We start from the raw sequence: 27,940 nt of genomic DNA, 5'->3' as shown, positions 1-27,940 counted from the left end.
AAGCCAGAAAGAAAAACACCAATACAGTATACTAACACATATATATGGAATTTAGAAAGATGGCAATGACGACCCTGTATGCAAGTCAGGAAAAAAGACGCAGCTGTCTATAACGGACTTTTGGACTCAGAGGGAGAGGGAGAGGGTGGGATGGTATGGGAGAATGGCATTCTATCATGTATACTATCATGTAAGAATTGAATCGCTAGTCTATGTCTAACGCAGGATACAGCATGCTTGGGGCTGGTGCATGGGGATGACCCACAGAGATGTTATGGGGAGGGAGGTGGGAGGGGGGTTCATGTTTGGGAACACATGTAAGAATTAAAGACTTTAAAATTAAAAAAAAATTAAAAAAAAAAAAAAACTTTATGCACATCTGCAACCAACTATATGGCATGGTTGAAAATTTTCTAGGGTTTGCTATTACTTCACCAAGTATCTTTGGATAATATAAGGAAAATGAAATTAATGTAAAGTTGTCTGCATTGTTTTTGCTTTCACTGTTGACACTGAAAGGGAATATACAACTTCTGACTCTATTTAATACTTAAGAACCTGCGAGACACACAGCTCCTTCTTTAAATTAATAAATCTTGAATAAAATGTCATAAATAAAGGGGTCTCTGATCCAATCCAGTTAGTTTTCATGCTTGATAGCGTTAATATTGCCAGATTTTCATGGACCAATTTCCTAGTAATGCAGTTCCCAAAGCTGAACTAAGGTAAGATTAGTAAAACTTCAGTTTATTATTCCTTATTTATAACCATTCACCTAAATTATTAAATATAATACCAACTAAAGAAATATATTGAGTACATACGTGTCCATATATGTGAAATGTTATTCACATGTAAACATATTCTGGAGAACATTTGTAACACCAAATCTAAAGTTCTGTCAACACTTCCATTATAAATTAGATACCATTTTGCACATACTCATGCGTTAGAAAATGTATGGTGTTTCCCACAGAACATCTTAGAGGCTTCACCTATTTCTAAATATCCATTTCGATTTGCATGGTTAGTTCTTGTGATTAATCCATGTATAGTGAAGGTCTCAAATTCTTCTCTGTTCTATACAGCCTGACTTCCTGCCCATCTTTTTTTTTTCCTTTTGGCCTCCTACATCTAGCCATAACTCAATGTATAAATATTCTTTTTTCTCCCAAGGCCCTGGAAGTGAGTATAACAGTACTGAATGTCATTAAGTCTACAGAACAAATGATGGCCCAGGTAAAGAAAGTTTTCATTTATCATTCTTTTAAAAAGTTGCTCCAACTAGATCTTGAATGTGCAAGAAATAAATTGAGCCTACGACTAAGTTTTTTAGCTTGGAATACTGTTTATACTAATTGTATAAATCATGCAAAGAATCACAGACTTCTTAAGAACCTTTAGGGATCTCATTTGTAAAGAGAGCATGGTTTAAATGATAAGAAATGGAATCAAATGGGGTGGATGCTTATAGCAGAATCACTCCAACAACCAAAAGGGCAGCATGGCTTAATAATACTTCCAGAATGAACTACATCTGTCAGGGGTGAGTTGGACAGGAAAATGCCCAGGGGAGCCAATGGAAAAGTTTCTTTTTTTCTCCTTCCTTAAAAAAAAAAAAAAAATCCTTCATGATGCAGTTTTTTGTTTTGACCAGTAGGGTGAGCTGCAGGGTGTAGCATCATCCTAGTTCTTCAAAAAAGAAAAAAAAGGTAGCCACTGTGTGAACACTCTGCTCTTTCCTTCCTTCCCTTGCCTCACACTGCAAATGCTGAGATTTTTAACCCTTCTTAGGTTTCACATAAAGACATAACTCCTGGACATTAACAAACTGGAAGACTGACAGCAAAATATGGACCAGATAATTGTATATGTGACAATGCACACTTCATAAAGCAAATTACAGCCTGTCAGCAATCATTCCGGCTTTACGCTAACACATTCCACCCACCACTGTTATTGTTCAACTGCTACTAAGGTGGGACCTGCTGAGTCTGAATGTTTTCAATAGGAATGAGATTTTGACAGAATTCAAAACATGTAAATCTAGGTATTTGGTAGTATGTAGTAAATATACTATAAAATGAATGCATTTATTATTTGGCAGCCAGGCAATCATAACTGAAATTATTGGTTCATTGTTCTGTTTTCCACTGTATTCTCGGCATTTAAGTCTTACTATGAAGCTATTCAACTGAATTTTCAACATGTTTTGACTTATAGGAGAAAGCAGCTCTAGTAACAATAAAAATATAATAGCTAACTGAACTCTTACTGGTTACAGGCTCTGGGTCAAGACCCTTTAGGTACTATCTCATTTAATCTACAAAATAATCCTGTGATATACTATTAACCCAAAGTTACAGATAAAGAAATTGAGATCCAGAGATTAAACAATTTACCCAAAGTCATACAGGTGACTCATAAGTGGCTCTGACTCCGCCTTGTCTGATTATAAGATCTTGTTCTAATTCACTGAGCTGTACAGTCTCCAAATATGCATGCTTTGTAAATTACAATTATTACTCAAAGGCAAAGCATACTGAATGACTTGAATTTATAGCATGTGCCATTAATCAGTATATTTCTTTACTTCAGTAAGGTAAATCTATAAAATCAAAAGTATAATTTATTATAAGTAGTGGGAATACTAGTAGTCATATTATGCATGAAACTAACAAAGTCAAATGTGGTCAATTATTTGGTCAAGAAGGAGGTGGTCCAATTTATAGGTTCAAAGGTTACCTATTATAGTATTGTTGCAGTGATTTTTTTTAGAAATACCACTTTTTAGCATGAAGCTCATGCTTACAAAAAAATACAACATTTTGGGTTTAGTCAGATCAATTATGTTGAATTTTTTTCTAGTGACGTCTGTGTGATTTTGTTTGATCCTGGATATTTTGATGCTGCTTCAGAAAAAGTGACGCAACATGTTCCACACCCAAATACAGCTTTGACCTGGCCTAGCTATAGAATACATTTCCTTTCTGACACCACCATACTTAAGTCTCATAGTAGGAAAACGCCTCAAAAATATGCCGTTGACTCTGAATGCAGCAATTTTATTACTATTTGATTTATCTTGCTCTCTTTCCCTCTTTTCCTTTCTCTCAAATAATAAACTGAGCGGACCTCAGCACCTAGTCCCTGTCCTGACGCATCCTAGGATCTATCATATCCCAATCAGCTTATATTACTTCTTGAGGGAAACTATAAGCCCACTTGGATTTCAATATCTTCTGCTGAAGAAGAATGGGACTACATTGTCTACAGGCAGATATAAGAAAATTTCACAAAAGACAAAGAAGTAAAAATAAAATAACGTATAATAAAGAATGTACTATGGGTAAGATAAGCAGGCCTGAAAACGTGAAACGTCTTTTAACATACGGAAGAAAAAGTGAGTTTTCTTTGTGAGTAACATAGACCTCCAATACCACTAAAGCTGGAATGGCAAAAAGGGACAAAATTCAGCCTCCTTTTGCCCCTCTGCCTAATAGGAACTCCTGTTCATATATGAAAATAACGTGTATAACAACAACATTAACAACCAAAGCCTCTTACCATCAGCAATTCTGTTCAATGTTTGGTCTTTTTTGGAACAGAAGTTTCACATGGAAAAGTATCTCCTTATATTTAAATTTTATTTTTCCATCTTTATTGGGGTACCACGAAAAAGGAAAGTGCCCTAATCTTAAGAAAAGTGGTATCACTTTTTAAGTTTAGGAAAATGCTTTTTAGAGATGAACTGTGATCAAGAACTTACTAAACTGGCAAGTGTGTGTTAAGTGCATGTCAGCTGACAAGGGATAGACAAGTTCAGAGATTGGTTTTTCCACTCTGCTTCTCAAGTATTAGTACTGACTGGAATCTTTATTTTATACATCATGTAACTCCCGTTGTACATAACTTAACAGTTCCTTTTCTGTTTTAATAGGATTTAGCCTGGTAAACAATAACTATTAAACAAGTTTCCAAGAGAAGTATGTGTTGCTGAGAAGCACAGTGAAATGCTATATATAGAATTGGGCTTAACCATCACCTTATTCAGTCTCCAGATATCAAAAAAACTCACTGGCTTTCAAGTCCAAGGGCTTATTCACAGAGAATTTTAAGCAGAAACCCCAAAAATGTTGTATTCAAATTAACCAGGGATTTCTCTCAACACTTTGGGTCCAAACCATGAAAATTCATTAGAGACACAATTCATGAAGTAAATTAATATTTATACCAAAATTCTGTGTTCAGGAACTGTACTCTTTACCTGATTTTCTGTATTGATCCAGGGATAATTCTATCTAAGAAAAAATAGTTTATAAGTTTTTTTCCTCAACAAGTGTCCAGGCTAATCAAATAAAATTAAAGCAGTCATTAATTTATCACTTTATTTTCTTTGCCATCTACATAATGACAAGAATCAGAAGTTCTATGAGCCTTTAATTACCACACATGCAAAAAAGAAAGACTAAGATAGGGTAAAAAGGTATTCTTTATCAATTACCATGGGTAATTGATATGATCCTATTTTATTATTTATTTTAAAGTATACTTTAAAGTGGTAGGTTAACTTGCCACACTTATGTAATACTGGTTTCCAAACGTGAAACAAAAGAGAATACTGCTATTTTATATCATCATCAGGATCTCACCTATAAATTCATATGTAAAAATAAACAAGGAAAAAACATGAATGGATATAAACTACCAAATCATGATTCTATTGAAAAACAGCTACTGTATTAAATCCAGATTTTTGGTGTGCTTCTTTTTCTCCCAAGCTTTGTTGATATATCATTGACATACAATATTGTATTAGTTTTAGATGTACATCATAGTGATTTAATATGTGTATACATTAAGAAATTTTGGGGGGATTTTCCATAAACTTTTAATGAATTGAAAATATATTAACAGGTAAGACTCCTCCACCAAGACTGTAAGTTTAGTCAACATCCATCACCTCGCATAGCTACAATTTTGTTCTTATGATGAGAACTTTTGAAATCTACTCTCTTAGCAACCTTCAAATACACAGTACAGTATTGTTAACTACAGTGAGCTTTATTAGATAAAAAAGTTAAGTATGCCCAGAGCAAAAATTTCAAACATTACAAGAAGGCGTGTAATGAAAGCTCATCTTTTTTCCCTTCTCATGGTTCTTCTCTCCAGAAGCAATATGTTTTGTGGGAATTCTATGAATTTTCTGTCTAAATATAACAAGTATCTGTGAGAGTAGTAAGTCTTTTTGTTTAAAAAAAACAACAAAGGTAGCATTTGTCTTATCTTGTATCCTGCTTTTCCTCCTAATCATTTATCTTGGAGGTTGCTTCATCTTAACAGAAATAGACTTACTTCACTTTTAACTAATTTTTAGCCAAAAAATAATTAATGCACATGGTGAAAATTCAAATCGCACCAAAAGATATAAATAACAAAGATTCTCTCTGTACTCACACTGGTACCCGCCTCAGCAGGGGTACCATGGTTAATAGATTCATGTGTATCCTTCCAAAAATATACTATATACAAATAAAAGCAAGCAAACTTGCATGCAAGTGTGTGCACATACACACAGAGTACACTGTCCAAACTGCCCTCTTCATTTAACAATATGCCTTGGAGAGCTCTCCATGATACACATATATATTCCTTTAATCTCTATGTAGCACTTCATTAAATGCATATAACATACTTTATTTAACTAGTCCCCTATTGCTGAGCATTTAGGCTGTTTGGAGTCCTTGTTATTCCAAACAATGCTATAAAAGAACATTTGTGTGTATAATATATTGTATAGGGAATACAGAAGGCAGCAGCATCTGATTCAAATGAGTTCTTTTGCCTGCATGAAAGTCCGTTCTTTTTCTTATGTCTCAAGATCACATATGCCAAGATGGGACTTTAAAAGGACATCAAAGCCTTAGAAAATTTTAAGGTTATAAAGGAAAAAAGTGAGTCTTTTTGTTAAAAAAAAAAAAAAACTAACCTTTGATAGAAGCTGCAAAATAGTGCATTGATTTAAAAATGCATTATTGCATTATGCCACTCTAGAAAAACCCAACCAGTAGATGTATAGGAAGTAAAATATTTGAAAAGGTATCAAAGTCAGTAATTAAATTTAAAAACAATGTGTGTGTATATGTCCACTTTCTACAGATTAATTTGTATAACATGTAGCAAATAGGGAGAGGGGAGAAAGGTCCAAAGGAAGTCAAGTCACAAAAGCAGCTGTCAAGATTGTTGATGCTAAAAGTTTGGGCTAAAGCCAAAGGCAGGAGCATTCGTCCTGTGTACATTTCCCCCTATTAAATTCCCAAAAGACATGGAAAACATTCTGGAAGATTTCTTTTTAAAAAGTAGTATAGGTTAGGATATTCTAGGTTCATAACCAACACTTGTGTTTATAAAATATTAGCATTCCAGGAATAGTGATAGAAAGACACTTAACAATAAATTACAAATATTGTAAATTCAGACTTTTTCTTACATTTGCAAACACATCATAAATTTAGGCTATGTTTCTTTGTGTAAATCCTACTTATGACTGTGCTAAAACCTTCTGGCATGAATGCAAAGAGTATTTTCATAAATAAAACTTGTAAAATCACTGTACACTCCATTAAGTCAAAAACACTTCTCTTCAACTTCAAAGGGAAACCTTTCTCTCCTTTTTTTAGTGCTAAGATGGTGTTTCTTTGCTGCTTTAATGACTTGCTTCTTGTAGTTGTCATAACTACATGCTCCAAGTATGTGATAGTAAGAGAAGAGAAGGAAAGTGACATCCATGCTTCGATTCAACATGTCTCAGACATTACAGAGCAATAAGCTCATAAATCTAACCTCTGAAGTGCCTACCAATAAAAAGTCTGCACACACAGCCTTTAAACACAAAATCTCACAAATATATGTGTATATATATATATATATACACATACATATATATACACATACATATATATACACATACATATATATATATGGTGAGTTAAATGGCCTTATACCAGGGTTCAGCTGGAATGGATGAATATTATAGAAAGATATGTGAATATATATTACCTAAGTTCCATACATGGATTTACTTGCATAGCCCTACTTTGAAACATAAACACAATACTTGCTACCACTTCAGTAAGCGCCTACCAAGCGGCAAGCACTCCTCATGAGTTCATCATCTTATTAAAATTCATTACAACTCATAATAAGTGTGAAGAAGATATTACTAGGGCTTCCCAGGTGGCGCTAGTGGTAAAGAACGTGCAGGAGACTCAAGGGACGCAGGTTCGATCCCTGGGTCGGGAAGATCCCTTGGAAGAGGGCATGGCAACCCACTCCAGTATTCTTGCCTGGAGAATTCCATGGACAGAGGAGCCTGGTGGGCTACAGTCCACAGGGTTGTACAGCATCAGACACGACTGAAGTGACAGCACACGCACACACATAGATATCATTAGCAAGATTTTGTAAATGAGAAGGTGATGTCACTTGCTGTAGCTCACAATGCTTGTTAGTAAAGGAACTGGGATTCGAGTTCAGATCAACTTCAAAGCTCATGCTCTTTCCTTAACAAAACATTAAACTTGAAACAAAATCTTAAAAAAAAGCCCTCATTATTTTATGTATTTTGTGTCCAAATTACATAAAGTATCTTACGCTTTAATGTACTAGAAACAAAATATCGTTACATTTTTTATTAATTTCAAACTAGATTTTTTCTTTTATTCTTGCATTATGGTGAATTTTTAAAATGTACCAAAGTAGGAAAAAGTGTAATAACCCCCTTTGTACACATTGTCCAGCTTCAACGTAATTTATGATCCATTTTATTTCATCTATACCCCACCCCATTTATTTCTTCCTCTCCCATATTATTTTGAATAATACATCAGAATCTATTACTTTATCTTCAAATATCACAGCATACAAATATAAACATAATGTCACTGTCACACCTAAAAAATTAGCAGTAGATTCTCAACATAAAAAATCCAGTCAGTGTCCAAATTTCTAATTCTCTCATAGATTTTATAGTTTGATTCAGGATGCAAATAAGGTTCACACATTAGTTGATATGGCTTTTAAATCTCTTTTAATCTATAGTTAATGTGGTTTTATAATAACATTTTCTTTATTCATTTTGTATTATTTGCTTTTGCTAAACTGTATTTTTTGGCATCAATTCACTTTGACAAGGGATATAGGCCTGCCACTTCAAAATAAGATTTTTAAGATTCTCATAGTAGAAAGTTTTCATATTGAAATATACCAAGTAATTTTCTCATAAACCTTCCACATCACCTATGCAGATACTCAAAGAATCTTCAAGCTGGCAAGAAATTTCACTGGTCCATATTTACCATTATTGCAAGTATAATGTAAGCGACCACAGGACAGGAAAAAAAATACCATTTTGTTACATATATTTACGATATTCCCATGGTCTTTCTTAAATTTTTATTTAAATATTGTATTATTTGTTTTAGACTCTGGGTCCATGGTGGGCAATTTTTCTAATACTCATGAAGAAGTTTTATAGCAATAAATTTAAATTATAAACACTATGCCTTGTAACTGAAACTTTCTCTAACTGTAACTGTCACTAGGATCAAAACCATCAAGCACTATGGCTATCTAAAAAGGTAAAGCTAATATTGTTGCAGTAATTTGAGCAATATCACGTTTTAAATATCTGATTGCTGAAATGGTAAAAGTTCCATAGCAAAGATTCCAATGTACTTTCTGTGTAATTTTAAGTGAATTTAAGTAGAGAAAAAGTTTTCAAAGTAAACAGGGCTTGAATTATCAAAGGAATCTCAATCTTATTAAAAAATAAAAAGTCTTTCCCATGTCTTACAACTTTGTTTAAGCCCATTAAAAGAGGTCTTTCATTTATGTTCCTTCTATATTAAAGTAATAAATTATTGGGATTATTTTTCTTCCTATTTCATTATTTTTAAATGAACATCATTCAGGAAGTTAAACAGTGGACGAATATGAAAATTTAGGTGAAAATGGAAGGAAAGAATTATCATAACACCATGAACAGAAATTATACTATGTCCAGCCACCGTGCTAGGACTTACACATATTACTATTAGTTCTCATGACAACCTGCAATGAGGCAGTAAAATACAGCAATGAAGATACTGGGCTCTAGAATACTAATAAGCATGGAGTTTCTTATTAGGGTGATGAACACATTCTGAAGTTAGACAATGGTGATGGTTGTGCAACTCAGTGACTAAAGTAAAAAACCACTTATGCATACTTTTAAAGGGTTAATTTTTTGTTATGTGAATTATATCACAATATGGCTTTTATATTTTCTAAAAAGAGTGCATGTTACAAACCCATACTGATTAAGTTAGACTTCTTGAGGAGATTGGCCTTGAGCAATTCTCTTAACCACTCTCTGCCTCAGTAGCCACATCTATCAGATGGATATATTAACAGTACTTATTACATAGGGCTGTTCTGAGGGTTAGATAAGATAATGCATGTAAAAGACTTTGCACAGTGTCTGACACATCTTTGTTTTATAGATAAGGAAGCCAGGATTCAGAAAAATGAAGCAACTTGCTAAGTTCACATAACCTTTAGCTAAATGGTATAGTGAGACTTGAACCCAGGATTATTAGGCCTCAACGTCCATGCTCTTTCTACCACATCCTGTTTCTTCTCCAGAACAGGGACAATACTCTCCTGATACTATTCCACGATCACTCCTCCATCGCATTAAACCTAGCATTGAATGGAATGATGGATAAGAAATGCTTCGCTTGAAATCCTTCTCTAGGTCTAGCAGTCTACTCTCCCAAGTATCTCTCTTTTAAAGGTTACCTTTTCAGCACGTTATGTCAACTCTTCTATAACTAAGGACTATTTTCCCTCTAGGTACCAGACTTAGGTACAAATATTCTGAAGAATATGCCTATGTGTTTAGGGAAACGCACAGAGTTAATAAAATTCATCCATTCACCTTCCTGCACAAAAACCCTGCCACAGACAAAAATGCCAGGAATGTTTGGGGCCACCATTTCTGTCCTTCTTCACCCCCTTCCCAATACTACCAACTCTTCCAGGGCTCTTAAAATACTTCTGCCATCTGTTCTACTTCTTACATATTCTTATTCTTTTCATAATCCCAATTTGCCCCATAGTATCTTAAATAGACCTGTTACTGCTCCCAGCCAACCTACATTCTAGAAGCAAACAATCTGCTAAGATCTGACCAAAAGGACAAGACAAAAGATACCCTTTCTTTCCTCTTCTGCCCCTCAAAACTGTCTTAGTGGGAGGAACAAAGCTGGGGGCAAGCCACATGTACATGGGTTTTTCTATTTTATCTTTCCTTACATTACTTCCAAATGAGCAAAGAATATGCAATTTGCTACATATCTCCAATCACTGTCCAGAAGTAAACAGTCTTCTGCTCTAAATAAACTCCTCTCAGTTGTCTCCTTGACTGCTCTACCTCCGCCTTCTTTCTAAAACAGAAAGACTGTGTAGAAGTTACCTGTGCTGGAAGATGACTGTAATGCCACTATCACAAGAATCTGGTGAGATGTGTGCTTTGTCCTTTGAGCCCCACACAGTCCCTTGTGTTAAGCTCTAAAATTATTTTCTCTTCTCAACACATTACTGTACCACATCTCTGACACTAATTCTTTATTTCTCCTTTAGGTAATTAATTCTGTCTTCACAGTTTCATTCGTTTCTGCCAGTTTACATTCATATTCTGCCCCCTGTGGATTTTGGTTAGCATCTGTTAAACCCTGAACTATAGGGCCATTTCTTGAATAGCATATTTCACATTTTGCAAAACAAACTGCTATATTAGTACATATAATTCTCTATTCTCAACCTATGTTTTCAGCCATAAATGCTTTAGAACAGTGAGATATACAGTAACACCATATCACATTATTTAAAATGTTACAAATGCTATGGTTATAATTTACAAAAGTTTAAAAACTTTAAAAGTATAATATTTTATTTTTAAAGTTTGCTTTTAAAGAAAACTTTTATAGACTTCGAAGTATGAGCTAAGAAAATTAAAATTTTAATAAAACTAGTATCATTACAGTTTGAATTTTTTAAGGTACTACTGCTCACTGAGATGGATACATTGATAATGTTAAGAAAAAAAAAGGAAAAGCTTGCAATTGGTTAAAAAATTTTATACAGCAAAATAGTTCATAAAGATATTTTAGTTTAAAATGCTTTGTGATTTTTCTGAGAAAATAAAAATCTCCCATTTATAACAAGTTGGGATAGTTAATATTCAGAATGATGTTTCTGACATTCTCAACCAGGGTACTAAAAATAAAGAATGCATATACTTTAAAGGCACCCCCTCAAACTGAAATCAGAAAAATTTTCAATTTTGAACCTTTTAAAAATGTGTTTTAATCCTGTCTCTTTTTTTCAATTTTGCACACAGCTGTCTGTTGTACTTTTTAGAATCATGCCAGATGCTGGGCTCATCAAGCAAAAGCAGGAAAACAATGGTTTGAAAGCAATTAGAAGCACTGAGGCTGCAGCCAGGCTCATATTAAAATGTGATAACACCGTTCTAGTGGGAATTTCAACACTACTCCATTTCTGACATTTTTCTGCTGCCAGACAGGCAGGCTGTGTGGAAGAGCACTGTGATTGAGGAGGTAACATACTGGAATTTATTTCTGGAGCAATGAAGGATTAGTTGAGTTGGAGCCCTCCCAAGGCTTTTATTATGGACTCGGCCACCATTTTATTTGAATGCCGGTGGATCCTATTGGCATCTAACAAAGCTCAAGGAATAAAAGCATACTAAAGCTTTGGTCCTATAAAATAGTCTAGCACTAATTCATTCAAAAGGCAGAACCATCAGGATTTCTTATTGCTAAAAAGCAGGGCAAGGGAGCCCAGCAGGGTGAAGGTTAATTAAACACTCCACTAACTTTCCTCAGAAAAGGCTAATGCCACCCTATGGAGAAGCTTACTTAGAAGATATAGAAGTAACAATGCCATCTACACATTTTTAGTATGAACCATAAATGGTTGGAGAGGACTCACCTTGGGGCTGAAAATTCCAAAAGTATCTGAAATAAAAGGAAAAACAATGGAGATAAGTCAAACTTGTATTTCTCAATCGTGGCATATGATAGCAATGGCACTCCTTCCAAAAAGCTTCCTAAATAGTCACTAACTAGCCAAAGCCACAATCCACTCTAAGAAAAACCAAAGGGTTGTCCTTGAAATTCGGAGAAGGCAACGGCACCCCACTCCAGCACTCTTGCCTGGAAAATCCCATGGACGGAGGAACCTGGTGGGCCGCAGTCCATGGGGTCGCTAAGAGTTGGACTCGACTGAGCGACTTCACTTTCACTTTTCACTTTCATGCATTGGAGAAGGAAATGGCAACCCACTCCAGTGTTCCTGCCTGGAGAATCCCAGGGACGGGGGAGCTTCATGGGCTGCTGTCTATGGGGTTGCAGAGTCGGACACGACTGAAGCGACTTAGCAGCAGTAGCAGTCCTTGAGATTTGAAAGATTCTTAAAGGCTTGAACGGACATTTAACTCACTGTATCTCCTTAGATAAGTTTGACTTTAGAGCTAGAAAGGTCCTAAATATTACCTAACCATGGTCCAGGTTTCTCCTAAGGAGCTATGCAGGCTTTGAGCAGGACAATTCCTTGTTTTGATAACCTATCTTGTGTATTACAGGACAATCAGCTTCATTGGTTCTGGGCACCAAAAACCAGTGGCACCCCCAGTTGTTATGACAACTAAAAAACACCCCTACACACACATCCCCAGATACCTTCTAGGCCTAAATTCTTAATTTTACAGGTGATGCATGAACAACTGACTCAAGGTCATCTAATATTTTAGTGTCCGAGCCAAGACTGGGGCTCTTGCAATTCAGTCTATCATTCCATCTCCTCTTTTATTTTGGGAAATGACTGGCAAACCCCATAACCCTTGAAGTCTTACAAATAATGAAATGGCAATAGCAGAAGGGATCATTTGCAAGTCACTTATTTGAAATCTAAATTGCTTCCCCCGCCTCCCCACAGAAGCAATGTTATATATAGTGGCTACCCACAAAAGTCTATTGTACTTTGGACTCCATTTCCTCCTGCCTTCACAGGATACTTACATTATTCTACATCGATTTTCTCTTGTATAAATTCAACCTCTTCCTCTCAACATGGCCCTTTCCATCAGCATTTATGCTCATATAAAAATAAAGCAAACCTTCCCTCACCCCCTTCATATCCCTCCATCTGCTGCCCTCTTTCCTTTCACATCACAGTGAAATTTTCAAAAGTGCTGGCTATAGTCTCTCTTTGTTTCCTCACCTCCCACCCGCTCTTCAATATATCCCAATCTTGCTTGCGGTCACCACATATTAATTCTTGCTATAAGCATAGTAATCTCTATCCCTCTAAGTGGAAAGAATATTTTTCTATCCTCATCTTGACTTCCCAGGGGCATATATGAGTATAACAGCATTTTTTTTTCTAAAGGAGAGAGTTCACAGTTTTAATCCAATTCTTAAAAATATTCCAAAAAAGATGAGGAAAAGGGTAATACATTGATGATAATGGTGTGTCTTCTAGTACATGAAAGTGAAAGTCACTCAGTCATGTTTGACTCTTCGCAACCCCATGGACTATATAGTCCATGGAATTCTCTAGGCCAGACTACTGGAGTGGGTAGCCTTTGTCTTCTCCAGGGGAATCTTCCCAACCCAGGTCTCCGGCATTGCAGGCGGATTCTTTATCAGTTGAGCCATAAGGGAAGCCCAAGAAAACTGGAGTGGGTAGCTTATCTCTTCTCTAGCGGATCTTCTCAACCCAGGAATCAAACCCGGGTCTCCTGCATTGCAGGTGGATTCTTTACCAAGTGAAATAAAGCTACTTTGGGGAGGAACACCAGCCCAATGAGCAACTAGGTTATTTCTTTATAAAAATTCAGAAAATGGAGAGGAAGGAGATATATGCAGGGAGTATACATCTCTGGAGTATAATCCAGAGATGAATTTGTGGGAAATAAACAGAGTTGAAAAGAGAACGTGAAGAAACCTTGCAACTGACTTTTCTTGTTCCTTTTCTTTCCCAGAACAGTTTCGGACTGGCAATCAGGTGAAGGAATGTTAAGATGCTTGGGTTAGAGGGCAAATAAAGTTCAGAACAGCTTTGACATCTTCAGTGGAAAGGGGGAGAGGGGATGAGAAGGGGGAGGGTGGGAAATATAAAGGTGCAGCATCTGGGGAAAAGGGCATCCACATTGACATAAGGGCATATGCAAATGGAAACTAGCTGCAACTTAAATAATTTGTTTATATTAGTATAATGGGTCAATTTCCACCAAGCAGACACTGCCATTTCCCAATGAACTTGGCCAATGTGAAAAGTTCTCCATAAATCTCCTGTCTGTAAAACACAGCTTACCAAGCAAATTATCAAGAGGGTGAACAATTTTCCATCTTCTAGTCCTATTTTTCCATCTTTTCTCAAGGTTTTGCCTTGCCCCCTCCCCATTCCAATCATTATCTGACCTCTATCTAGTTCAATATAAATAGAAATTAGGATATGAACATGTGCAAATTGTATGTGTGCACTCCTCTTTCCAAAATGTTAGTGACAGCAACAGCAAAAACTTGGCTGACAAATGTTTTCACTTACTGATCGAGAAAAAAACTTAGCCACGCCCCAGTGGCAGTTAAAGGGCCAATTCATGGTAAATTGTCAAAATAGATAAAACGTTACTAATGATCTCAGTCTCTTACCTGTTCCCCCCACCCTTGCTCTCCACAATCTCCATTCCAACTCACATACATTTTCAGTTCCTTTCTCTACGTACTATAAAGTGTCCTGGTTTCGCTTGTTAGTTAAGGAGATGTTATATGTTCACATATACCAAGTATTGCTTCTCCCAATAGTAGTTATATTTTAAGAAGACTGTTTATGGAGAAAGAACTAAATTGAATTTAATCCAATAATCTGCTTTATACTGTAATTAAATATTTCAGTCAATAAAAATTATATATAGAACTTGATGTGGAAAAATGACATGAAGTGGAATATCAGTTTGCTTCTTTCTCAAGGGATATAAAACTACCTTGGTAAACTACCTCTTTTTCCTTTCTTCTTATTTTAACTATTTATTATGTAACAACCCTAAAGGAAGTTCATAAATACACACACACACACACACACACACACACACACACACCCCCCTCTATCCCAGAGCTCAGAGAGGATACTTCTAAAAAGCAAGGCCAAAAGGTGAACAATCTCATTTCTCACTGGAGGGCACCATGGATTATTCTTTGCTGACTCACTTAAAAGTCTTAATCTTATTTTGTTAAATATATCCTATGGATGGTGTTCATTACATTCTCTGGAAAGATGATTCCGCACTAGAGAATGCCTCCTTAGGAGGCATTTAGTCAAATCCTGCCAACATCTTCTAATTCTTATCCTTCACTTTAAAAACAATTATCCTTTAGCCAGAGACTCCAACAAGTCTGAAACTAGAAATTTTAAACCAAAATACAAAGACCACAATGGAAATATATAGAAGAAAAAGCATGCAAACACACACACAGAGTTGTGTTTATCCTAAACGCCTCTGAGAATTTCTTATCAGGGCTGAGCAGATAGATAGCAAACACTTCTTTAATCTTCTCTTTGAAGCTTCAGCTTCAATATGAAAGGGAAGCTATCACTCCTCTACAATATCCATACTTGACATCATCAGGTCCATGCAAATGATATTTGGAACTGGAAAAAAGATGAGTACAGAATGAGCAGAGAGAGAATGCTGCAACCATATTGATGATGATGATTTTCACATTCAGTCAAAATAAATCCATCTTTACTTGTGCCTCCAAAGTTAAAATGGAATAATATTTTACAACATTTAATCTATGCTACAGAATAAAGTCTTTAACATTTTATTATTATAATTATTTATTTATCTATTATTTTTGGCTACACTGGGTCTCCACTCAGGCTTTCTCCAGTTGTGGGGGTGGGGCGGGGGGCTACTCTCTAGTTGCAATGCACGGGCTTCTCATTGCAGTGGCTTCTCTTGTTGCAGAGCACATGTTCTGGGGCACACAGACTTCAGTAATTTCAGCACACGGGCTCAGTAGTTGTGGCACCCACAGGCTTAGTTGCCCCAAGGCATGTGGACTCTTCCAAGACCAGGGTGGAACTCCTGTCCCCTGCATTGGCAGGCAGATTCTTAATCACTGGACCCCAGGGAAATCCCTGAATAAAGTCTTGAAATTTTAAGGTAACTTGATATGCAAGACAAAATTTGCTATTTGTGTTTTTAAATTAGAGAAGTTTTAATTGAACTTTAAGGAAAGGTGGAGCAAATAAAATTAACTCACTATATGGAGGGAGTCTTGATGCGCAGCTATAGCTATCATAGCAGTAGTAATACTAATGATAATAACAATGCTAAGATTTTTTTAAAAATCAGTTGTTGGGCATTGTTTTAAGTACTTATATAAACTTACTTCCTCCACATTCTAACCCTATTATCATGCCTATTTTATAAATGAGGAAACCGAGGCATCAAGAGGTGAGAGAACTTACCCATGGTTTCATAGCTACTAATCAAGGTTTATTAATCCTAGCTAATTCTAGCAACTAGATCCAGAACAGACACTGTAATAAGAAATTAAACAGGAAAGTTTTGGGACTCTGTGTTTCCACTGCAGGGGGAGGCCCATCTCAGATTACACTTCAGTATCTTTCAAATTGCAATCATACTGTTCTAGTTTGCCACTTAAGATTGATGGAATATGAGATTTCTCCTAAAAATGAGGCTATTAACTTTTAATCATTAGTTTGGGGTTTGAAGGTGGGTGTCAAATTCTTGACCATGGAGCTAACCAATAAACATGGTTAGTGAGGTTAAAATATTCAGAGCTTTAACCACTAAGCTAGCTAATTAGATAGATCCTGGTGAAGTAGGTAAGACAAATGTAACTATCCTCATTTTATTGGAACTATTTAAGAAGGAAAAATAATTCCATTTCCTAATTATAATAAAACTCTGTATTCAGCATTTAACACAAGCTAGGTGTTATGGCAGAAAGTGAAGAGGAACTAAAAAGCCTCTTGATGAAAGTCAAAGAGGAGAGTGAAAAAGTTGGCTTAAAGCTCAACATTCAGAAAACGAAGATCATGGCATCTGGTCCCATCACTTCATGGGAAATAGATGGGGAAACAGTGGAAACAGTGTGTCAGACTTTATTTTGGGGGGCTCCAAAATCACTCCAGATGGTGATTGCAGCCATGAAATTAAAAGACGCTTATTCCTTGGAAGGAAAGTTATGACCAACCTAGACAGCATATTCAAAAGCAGAGACATTACTTCGTCAACAAAGGTCCATCTAGTCAAGGCTATGGTTTTTCCAGTGGTCATGTATGGATGTGAGAGTTGGACTGTGAAGAAAGCTGAGTGCCGAAGAATTGATGCTTTTGAACTGTGCTGTTGGAGAAGACTCTTGAGAGTCCCTTGGACTGCAAGGAGATCCAACCAGTCCATCCTAAAAGAGATCAGTCCTGGGTATTCTTTGGAAGGAATAATGCTAAAGCTGAAACTCCAGTACTTTGGCCACCTCATGCGAAGAGTTGACTCATTGGAAAAGACTCTGATGCTGGGAGGGATTGGGGGCAGGAGGAGAAGGGGATGATAGAGGATGAGATGGCTAGATGGCATCACCGACTCGATGGACATGAGTTTGAGTGAACTCTGGGAGTTGGCAATGGACAGGGAGGCCTGGTGTGCTGCAATTCATGGGGTTGCAAAGAGTCAGACATAACTAAGCAACTGAACTGAACTGAACTGAGGTGTTGTGCTCAGTATACATTTTACATGTATTATTTTATCTTCATCATAATCCAATGAGATTATTACTGTTACAATGATACTATTACTATCCCCATTTTACAGATGAGGAAACTAAGACTCAGAATAGTCAAACAAATTGACCAGGATCATGCAGCCAATAAGTGGCAGAGTCTGTATCTGTATCTAGGTCTGCTGGGTAACTGCATTTCTACTGGCTGTAATGCAGAAAACAAGTCTAGTAGTAAGAGAAGTTATAACTGTTTTGTCAGACAGCCTAGTATCAGGGAGCAGTCAGTTCAGAGTCTTTAATTTGGAGTCAACTATGGATTCAACTATTTGAGCTTTGGGAAATTCACAAACTCCCTGAAATTATAGGTGAAAAGTAATGTGTTTTCTTTTTCCTTGAAAAAGAGTCCATGAACTCCATTAGAATTCAAAAAATGTCACTAACTCGCCTCCTCCAAAATGGCAAGACCCACTTATCATTAGATGAGTAGGGTTAGATGAAAAGGATTATAATGGCATTATAAACCTAGCTATGCAGAAAGGCTAAAACCTGTAATCTAGAACATCTAGATGAAAATCTTTTACAACTAAAGCATTAAGAGTGTTGTTTTACTTGTGACTTACAAAAATTTAAGACCCATCATACATTCCCTGTCTTGGTTAAAAAAAAAAAAAATCAAATCTCTTCCTGATGACTTACAGATGTCCAGATTTGAACTTCAGTTTTTTGTACAAAAACAGTGGTGTCTTCTAAATGGGTAGGCTATCTGTAATACTCAATGTCCAGAGACTTCCATTTCCCTCTTGATCATCTCTGTTCCCTGGTAATGGCTGTCTCCAAATAAACTGCAAAGACTAACACTAAAGTGTTATCCTGGCACTAGAAACGGCATCTCAGAATTCAGATGGACACCGGGTTGAGCAGGGCTTCAGTAGTAAGTTAATAAGGCTAGGAAAACCCTTGCACTTGACCTTGAGTAGTGAGTCACAGGGTAAATACTGATTATACCCCCAGGAAATGACTTTTCTGAACAATGCTAATAGTCTCTATACTGAATATTTCCTATAACCTCTTCTCTCATTTGGGAAGATTCAGTTGATTTTGAATTCTCTTTCCACTACCAGTATTCCAACAGAAAGAATGGGCAAGGGGCAGAGGTAATAGGGCATGACACCCAAGAACACAAATGGGAAAAGAGCACCATCTGGTGGAAGTCTCTGATGGAGCATCAGAGGACAGGGACCCAGGGGTGGGGGTGTCCGACTCTTTGTGACCCCATGGACTGTAGCCTGCCAGGTTCCTCTGTCCGTGGGATTCTCCAGGCAAGAATACTGGAGTGGGTTGTCATTCCCTTCTCCAGGGGATCTTCCCAACTCAGGGATCGAACCTGGGTCATTGCAGGCAGATTCTTTACTAGTTGGGCCACCAGGGGTGGGGGTACCAGCCTTAGAAACAGTTGAGCAAGAATGGGAAGGTCCCTGGGAGTGGTGCCCCCTATAGTCCTTGTTCCTTCAAGCCATCAAAAGTACAAGAACTAGTATCCCTACAGGAAGCTTACAATCTTTTCTAAAATATGAGATACACATGAAGAGAATACACATGAAGAGATAGTCAATTTAAGATAGTAAATTACAAACAAACACTATGGTAACAACAGCAAAAAAAGATATGCAGATGATAGCACTCTAATGGCAGAAAGTGAAGAGGAACTAAAGAGCCTCTTGATGAGGGTGAATGCAAAGAGTGAAAAAGCTGACTTGAAAACACAACATTGAAAAAACTAAGATCATGGCATCTGGTCCCATCACTTCATGGCAAATAGAAGGGGAAAAAGTAGACGCAGTGACAGATTTTATTTGGGGGGCTCCAAAATCACTATAGACAGTGACTGCAGCCATGAAATTAAAAGATGCTTGTTCCTTGAAAATTATGACAAATCCAGACATATTAAAAAGCAGAGACATCACTTTGCCAACAAAGGTCTGTATAGTCAAAGCTATGGTTTTTCCAAAAGTCATGTACGGATATGAGAGTATGGCCATAAAGAAGGCTGAGTGCCAAAGAATTGATGCTTTCGAATTACGCTACTGAAGACTTGAGAGTCCTTTGGACTGCAAAGAGATACAGCATTCATACTTTGGTTGCCTGATGCTAAGAGCTGACTCTCTGGAAAAGATCTTGATGCTGAAAAAGACTGAAGGCAAAAGGAGAAAGGGTGGCAGAGGACGGGGCTTCTCTGGTAGCTCAGCTGGTAAAGAATCCACCTGCAACGCAGGAGACCCCAGTTCAATTCCTGGGTTGGGAAGTCCACTGGAGAAGGGATAGGCTACCCATTCCAGTATCCTTGAGCTTCCTTGGTGGCTCAGCTGATGAATCTGCCTGCAATGCAGGAGACCTGGGTTCGATCCCTGGGTTGGGTAGATCCCCAGATGAGATGGTTAGACAGCATCGCTGACTCAATGGACATGAATTTGAGCAAACTCCAGGAGACAGTAGAGGACACAGGAGCCTGGCATGCTGTAGCCCATGAGGTCACAAAGAGTAAGACACAACTTAGCAACTGAACAACCACAACAATGGTAACAACAGATGATAAGCACCTAACTCATGTAATAGAAGGAGGTGTCATAAGAAAGTCTTGGATTATTTGGGGGGAGGTAATATTTCTGTGATCTTGAGTCTATGTCCACAAATTTTAGAAACCCTAGAAGACAGCACCACAAACTTCTCTTATAAAATACAATGGTCACAATTAAACTTGTATTAAATAATAAACAAGTAACACTATCTGATTTGATTTGACAGTATCACCCATGACTAAAAAAATTTTTTAGAAGTCTATTTGCAGATAATAAAAAAGAAATAATATAAAATAAATTCATTAAATAAAATCCTATTCACCGCTAGAGTCTTCTATAAAACAATCACTACATGAAATCCCTGCTATGACATTAATAGTAAAATCTAGGAGCTCAATGATTATGCCCTTTCATTGAAACACTGGAAACCTACATTCTAATATTTCATCCCCTGTGTTCTAGCATTAACACTGCAAATTGTGGTTGCTATGCAATCCCCTTACTCCCTACATGTAACAGACAACCAAATATGACTCAGTGGACTATTAAAGAAAAACGCTAGCTAGCTGTGTTGTGGCAAAATGAAAGACACTAAATGTCAGGTCAGAGTTAAAATCTTTTTTCCTTTGTGTAGAAAAAAGGGAACAACTGAAGGGTTCATTGGTCGGTTGGTTTGCTTGTTTTTAAGGATAGGGAATAATGTCCATTGTGATCAGATCCAGCAGAAATGTGCAGCCTGGATGGGAGAGAGAGGAGCAAATCGGTTTAGGAAGCTGCTGGAGAGCAAGAGAAGGGGCAAAAGGTTTCAGAAGGAAAGTCAGAGATGTCTTTTGATTCCAAACCTGTGTTTTGAGAGAGAAAACAAGGCAGAACTCACAAAGAACTCTAGCTGATTATCATATTTTAATCTGTACTATCTTTAGCTCTGGCCCTGCCACTTTTGTCACCACTGATACTTAGAACCTAATTATTTTTTGCTTGCTTCAGGTTAATAGCTACTCTTAGACCACTGAGACTCCTAGTTATGTGACTGATTAATAACTGATAACTAGATGACTGTGACTGTGGACCATATACTCCCTGAATTTTACAGCTAGAAGGACATCGAAGGTCATTTAACTCAGCCTCTGACTTTATAGATGAGGAAAACGAAACCTGAGGAGGTTATCTGATTGTACCATAAGAGTTTAAAAATCCATATTGTAGAGCCACGACAGTTTATCTTGTGCAAAATCAGAAACAGGTTCAAAATGTGATATTCATTTGAAAATTCCTTTGGTATTTTTCTTGTTGTGAACATGGCCACTTTATTCACCTGAGCTCAAATATTACATAAAATTTTTAAACTGGACTAGTTCCTGGGGCTCCTCCAGGCAGCGTGGACTTGTGAACATTAACATGTCAACAAACCCTTTATATCTCAAGTTATGGACACTGCATTCATTCTCTCAAACAGTAAAAAATCTCCACTATTTGCCAGACACTCCATGAGGGTCTGAGAGCACAGAAAGCCTGAACTGTGGAGCAATTTGGCTGGAATAATGCAAAATTGTGCAAAAGTGGTGTGAGTGACCTAAAACACATACAAGGTAAAAATTGGGGCCAGCAGAACTAGGTCTGGATAATCCCAGAATCCGTCTTACTGCCTGCAGATGAGAGTTTCTGGGGGTGGACCTGGGGTCAGACTGAGGGAGGATGCCTGGAGGGGAGAGTCACAGAGAGGCCAGGCCCAGGATGCAGAGAGAAGCCAGGCAGAGGGGCCAGGTGTTCAGAGCAGGTGGCAGAGGCCCACAGCAGATGTTGGGGTGGGGGCGGGCACGCAGGCAGGGCAGGATTGTGAATGGGTTCCAACCTGAAAGTCTTTGTTTTATCTTGTGAAATAGACTATGATGTTGAGCAAGAGTGAGAGGTGATATGATAAGGTAAAGGCAGCTAAAGACATTAGAGGGAAGAATATTGAGGAAAATGAAAAAGGCTGTTGATACAAAGCATGTGAAATAACTGCCAGGCATCATTAAGGGGTCAGCTGAGGTTGGAGACTAAGATTTACTGTGGTGGCAATCCAATTGTGTCATTTTCCTCCAGCACTAATTAGCTGCCCAGGTGTAAGGTCAGAAAAGGTGGACAGCTGAACTGACCCAAGTTTAGAATTTTTCTAGGCTTGTGGGATAAAAAGACAAGACAGTAAGAGAAGACTGGAGGAGTATGCCATGGAGCTGAGGCTGGCCAGGGTAGAAACCAATGGCCAGAGACTTGACTATGCTGTCCGCACATATAAACTACTTTAAACAATCAAATATTAAAATAGTCAACATTTAATATTCAATTAAAAGATTCAAAAATAAGAGATAACAGTTATTCTACTCTTCTCTCTCAGGACTGTTCTTTGTCCCTAAAGTCTCAAACCTCTCTTATCTCATTTCCTGCTTCAGCGGCCAACATCTCCATCCACCCAACTGAAGCTTAGGAGTCATCTTTTATCTCGTTCCCTATTCTATGTATATCCCATCAATCACCAAGACCTGGAGATTCTATCTTCTTCATTTATTTTTAATCTATCTCCTCTCCCTCACTATGGGCACTGAATTCACTCAAGTCCTCAAAACACCTCACCCAGATTAATATAACCACATCCAAAGTGGTCTACCTGCCACTTTGCTCCTCTCTGAGCAATTCCCATCAATGCTGATGGAGAAGGAAGTGCAGTGACTGTGAAGAGCAAATGCTCTGCAGATAAGTCTAGGTTGGAGTTCTAGCACCTTCATCTTCTAGCTGTGAGACTGTAGCTGCAGTCTCAGTTTCTTCATCTTTAAAATAGAAATAATAATATCTGTCACGTTATCATTCTTGGGAAGATTAACTGAGATGATATACATAAAGAACTGAGCATTAGGCCTGGCACCTGGCAGCCTTCAGTAAACCTCGATTGTTACGTCATCCAGTCAGTTCAGTCGCTCAGCATTGTCTGACTCTTTGTGACCCCATGGACTGCAGCACGCCAAGTCTCCCAATCCATCACCAACTCCTGGAGTTTACTCAAACTCGTGTCCGTTAAGCTGGTGACGACATCCAACCATCTCATCCTCTGTCGTCCCCTTCTCCTCCTGCCTTTATTCTTTCCCAGCATCAGGGTCTTTTCAAATGAGTCAGTTCTTTGCATCAGGTCGCCAAAGTTTTAGAATTTCAGCTTCAGCATCAGTCTTTCCAATGAATATTCAGGACTGATTTCCTTTAGGATGGACTGGTTGGATCAACTTGCAGTCCAAGGGACTCTCAAGAGTCTTCTCCAACACCACAGTTCAAAAGCATCAATTTTTCGGTGCTCAGCCTTCTTCACAGTCCAACTCTCACATCCATACATGACCACAGGAAAAACCATAGCTTTGACTAGATGGACCTTTGTTGACCAAGTAATGTCTCTGTTTTTTAATATGCTATCTAGGTTGGTCATAATTTTTCTTCCAAGGAGTAAGCATCTTTTAATTTCATGGCTGCAATCACCATCTGCAGTGATTTTGGAGCCCAAAAATTAAAGTCTGACATTGTTTCCACTGTTTCTCCATCTGTTTGCCATGAAGTGATGGGGCCGAACGCCATGATCTTTGTTTTCTGAATGTTGAGCTTTAAACCAACTTTTTCACTCTCCTCTTTCACTTTCATCAAGAGGCTCTTTAGTTCTTCACTTTCTGCCATAAGGGTGGTGTCATCTGCATATCTGAGGTTACTGATATTTCTCCCGGCAATCTTGATTCCAGCTTGTGCTTCATCCAGCCAAGTTTCTCATGATGTACTCTGCATAGAAGTTAAATAAGCAGGGTGACAATATATAGCCTTGACGTAGTCTTTTTCCTATTTGGAACCAGTCTATTTTTCCAAGCCCAGTTCTAACTGTTGCTTCCTGACCTGCATACAGATTTCTCAAGAGGCAGGTCAGGTGGTCTGGTACTCCCATCTCTTTCAGAATTTTCCACAGTTTATTGCGATCCACACAGTCAAAGGCTTTGGCATAGTCAATAAAGCTGCGGTAGTGGTGGTGGTTTAGTTGCTAAGTCATGTTTGACTCTTACAATTCCATGGACTGTAGCCTGCCAGGCTCCTCTGTCCATGGGATTTTCCAGGCAAGAATACTGGAGTGGATTGCCATTTCCTTCTCCAGGGGATATTCCCGACCCAGGAATCGAACCCTGGTCTTCTGCATTACAGGCAGATTCTTTACCAACTGAGCTATGATGGAAGCCCCAATAAAGCAGAAATAGATGTTTCTCTGGAATTCTTGCTTTTCCGATGATCCAGAGGATGTTGGCAATTTGATCTCTGGTTCCTCTGCCTTTTCTAAAACCAGCTTGAACATCTGGAAGTTCACAGTTCATGTACTGTTGAACCCTGGCTTGAGAATTTTGAGTATTACTTTGCTAGCATGTGAGATGAGTACACTTGTGCGGTAGTTTGAGCATTCTTTGGCATTGCCTTTCTTTGGGATTGGAATGGAAACTGACCTTTTCCAGTCCTGCGGCCACTGCTGAGTTTTCCAAATTTGCTGGCTTATTGAGTGCAGTACTTTCACAGCATCATCCTTCAGGATTTGAAATAGCTCAACTGGAATTCTATCACCTCCACTAGCTTTGTTCATACTGATGCTTCCTAAGGCCTACTCAACTTCACAGTCCAGGATGTCTGACTCTAGGTGAGTGATCATACCATCGTGATTATCTATGTTGTGAAGATCTTTTTTTGTACAGTTCTGTGTATTCTTGCCACCCTCTTCTTAATATCTTCTGGTTCATTTAGGTCCATACCATTTCTGTCCTTTATTGAGCCCATCTTCGCATGAAATGTTCCATTAGTGCCATCATTATTCTAACCACCTAACAACACACAAACCAAATCTTATCATCCCCCTGCTTGAAATCCTTCAGTGGCTTACCCCAGTCTGGCCCTCCCCTCCTCGGCTCACAGTCTTGCTCTTACACATCACAGCTCTCTCTCTGCTGGCACACTTTTCTCTTTAGATCCCTCCCTCTACTAGCGAACGCCTGATGGCCCTTTGAGGCTCAGTCTAGTCTCCTGCGTTAGGTGCTCCCCCTTGCACTCCCCTTAGCAGCACCTGTATACTGTACCACAAGCTTCTTGTCTCTTTATGTTCCTGAGCCCTCAAGGGGCAGTAGCACAGACCTTGCTAAATAAGTGAATGGAGGTGAGAAGCAGAAGAGCTGTCTGTGTTAAGCATGAGTAGAGCACTGAGTATATTTCGGGGCACGGTGGAGACAAGGCTGAAGAGGCAGGCAGAAGGCAAGGCTTTCTAAGCAATGCTACAGTGTGGATTTTATCCCAAATAAGATAGGGAGAAGTGCCCTCCTCTTCCTCTGAATTACTCACACAAAGGTAAGAGGGGGAAAAAGAGAAATCAAAGGAAGGAAAGAAAATGAAGAAGAGAAAGATAAAAATAAGTAAGCTTTGTTAAACTAAAACACCCAAGTGAAGGTTTTCACCCAAAGCCTGGCTTCAAAGACTAGCTACAAAATGACCGGCAAAAATAGACTTCAAAAGACACAACCAAATATACATCACAGTGGCAAGAATCCAATATATAAATACAATCAATTTGTTTCCTCATTAAAAGCCTTCATGAAGAAAATGATTTAATACAAATGCTAAAGCTACTGACACAGATTAATTGAAAGATAACAGAATTCTAATTAAAGACAATATTATTTCACTCATTCACTAAAACAAAATTTGGACAAATATATAAAGACAGAATCTAGAAAGCATCCTTCTATGGTAACCACTCTTAAGAGCTACAGTGAATTGCCGAAATTAAAAAAACAACAACTCCTATCCTTAAGTGTACATTTTCTTCCAATTAAGGACTGAGATGCATACAAAAATTCAGAAATCATCTTAAAATTATTGCATAGTTTGGCCCTCTACTTGACTTTTTTCTAATTGTACAAGAGTCTGTACTAAAATATCATTCTTCCCCATTTATTTCTTGGTACAAGGCCTATAGCAGTCACAGTTAAACCCTTATATGAGATACTCAGTTATCCAAATCATAAAAGTAGGAAACTGGATTAGAGCTAAAGTCTAATGACTATGTGACCAGTTCTACTGCTGTATCAGTACAGGTCAAGGGTCACCAGCAGTTCAGCCACAACAACCAGTCAATCTCGGGACTTACCTGACCCATCCTGGGGCCAGGACTTCTGGTTCTGTCCCACATCAAGGGATTCCCCAGCATCAAAAATGTCTCCAGATGTTTCCAGGCCATGCGGAAGCACTTAAGACAGCAGACAAACATCAGGGCAAGGAAAGAACCAAGACTATTTATTCTGACCATATCTCCATCCCTCATCCTAGAAGCTAATTAGGTTGAAATGTTGTCAGCTACTGGCTGGCCCTAAGCCGGGCTGGTAAGATCTTCCTGTCAATCAAACCCAGTCATACTGGGACTCTCCTAACCACTCAAACCAACAGCCTACTCATATTTCCCAGTCAAATCCTTCTTCCTTTGTTCCCTCTCACTGTTAAAATTCAGTTTAAAACCAAAATAGCTACTTATCTAAACAAAAATGGTATCTTCTAATAAAGATTTCTACACCTACTTGTCTGATTTTAAGAATCTCCTGGAACCCTAATTGAAACACAAATTCCCCAGGGTCCACACCAGACCTAGTAAATTAGCATGTCCAGGTTAGTGACCTAGAAGTCTGTGTTTTTAACAAGATCCCCAGGTAATTCATATGATGGGGCAAGTTTGTAGAACACCATTAAGGACATGGGTATTTCATAAATGGTTGCCTGTTAAGGGAATTATAAACAGGCAGCCCCTAGTTCAAGTATAGACTGTATTCCAAAATTCACTTCCATTGTTTGGATCTGGAAATGCATTTTCCTAATGAAACAAAGTGATAGATAGTGTTAAATTTTCTGCATCTTCTTTAAAAAAAATTAAATCTTGTTTACAAATGTGAAATATAGTAAATACAATCTTTAATTTACCAACCAACCACATTTCAAAAGCTGAAGCACAATGTTGTCCATTTAGAGTGTATTTTCCCACTGACATAAAGGAAAAGTGGTTATATTATCTGGTTATCCATAAGCGCTTGTGAAGCTCATAATAAACCAAAGGCAGCTATGGAATCAAGGATATAAATATGAGCTCAAAGCAAGAAATACTGGGAAGAAAGAAACATCTGTCTTCCTTTTCTGGGCATGCACAGAGAATAAACACAGGCACCCTTTGAGAGTCTTATTCCTCTTCTCTCCCTTTGCAAGCATCCTCTGCCTTCCAGAGGCCTCAGCCCAGGAACCAAAGACTCATATGATATCCATAATTCCCTACTAAAGCATCAGCTTACCCACCCCTGTCCCATGCTTTACTCTCTGCAGTATGTACCTCTTCTCCACAAATCCAGTAAAAATTCCCATTTCCAGGATTTGATTCCATCTTATCTTTTCAGCTATGTATCTCATTACTTCCTT

The 27,940-nt window shown here is 37.9% G+C and overlaps 2 protein-coding genes across 2 annotated transcripts in view; one reads left to right on the top strand and one right to left on the bottom strand.

Moving 5' to 3' along the window:
- NFE2L1 (NFE2 like bZIP transcription factor 1) overlaps window positions 1-27,940 on the top strand; it is a 592,815-nt gene that overhangs the window by 276,024 nt on the left and 288,851 nt on the right. The window lies entirely within an intron of this gene.
- Window positions 1-27,940, bottom strand: part of SKAP1 (src kinase associated phosphoprotein 1) — a 296,819-nt gene that overhangs the window by 206,718 nt on the left and 62,161 nt on the right. Inside the window, exon 3 of the mRNA XM_052658022.1 lies at window positions 12,058-12,083. Within this exon, the coding sequence (XP_052513982.1) occupies window positions 12,058-12,083 (26 nt within the window). The remainder of the gene's footprint in view (window positions 1-12,057; window positions 12,084-27,940) is intronic.

This window comes from Budorcas taxicolor, chromosome 19, assembly GCF_023091745.1.
Source record: "Budorcas taxicolor isolate Tak-1 chromosome 19, Takin1.1, whole genome shotgun sequence".
In the NCBI taxonomy this organism is placed as follows: Eukaryota; Metazoa; Chordata; class Mammalia; order Artiodactyla; family Bovidae; genus Budorcas; species Budorcas taxicolor.
Note: the sequence above shows the minus strand (reverse complement) of the source record. Positions and strands in the feature narration are given on the sequence as shown.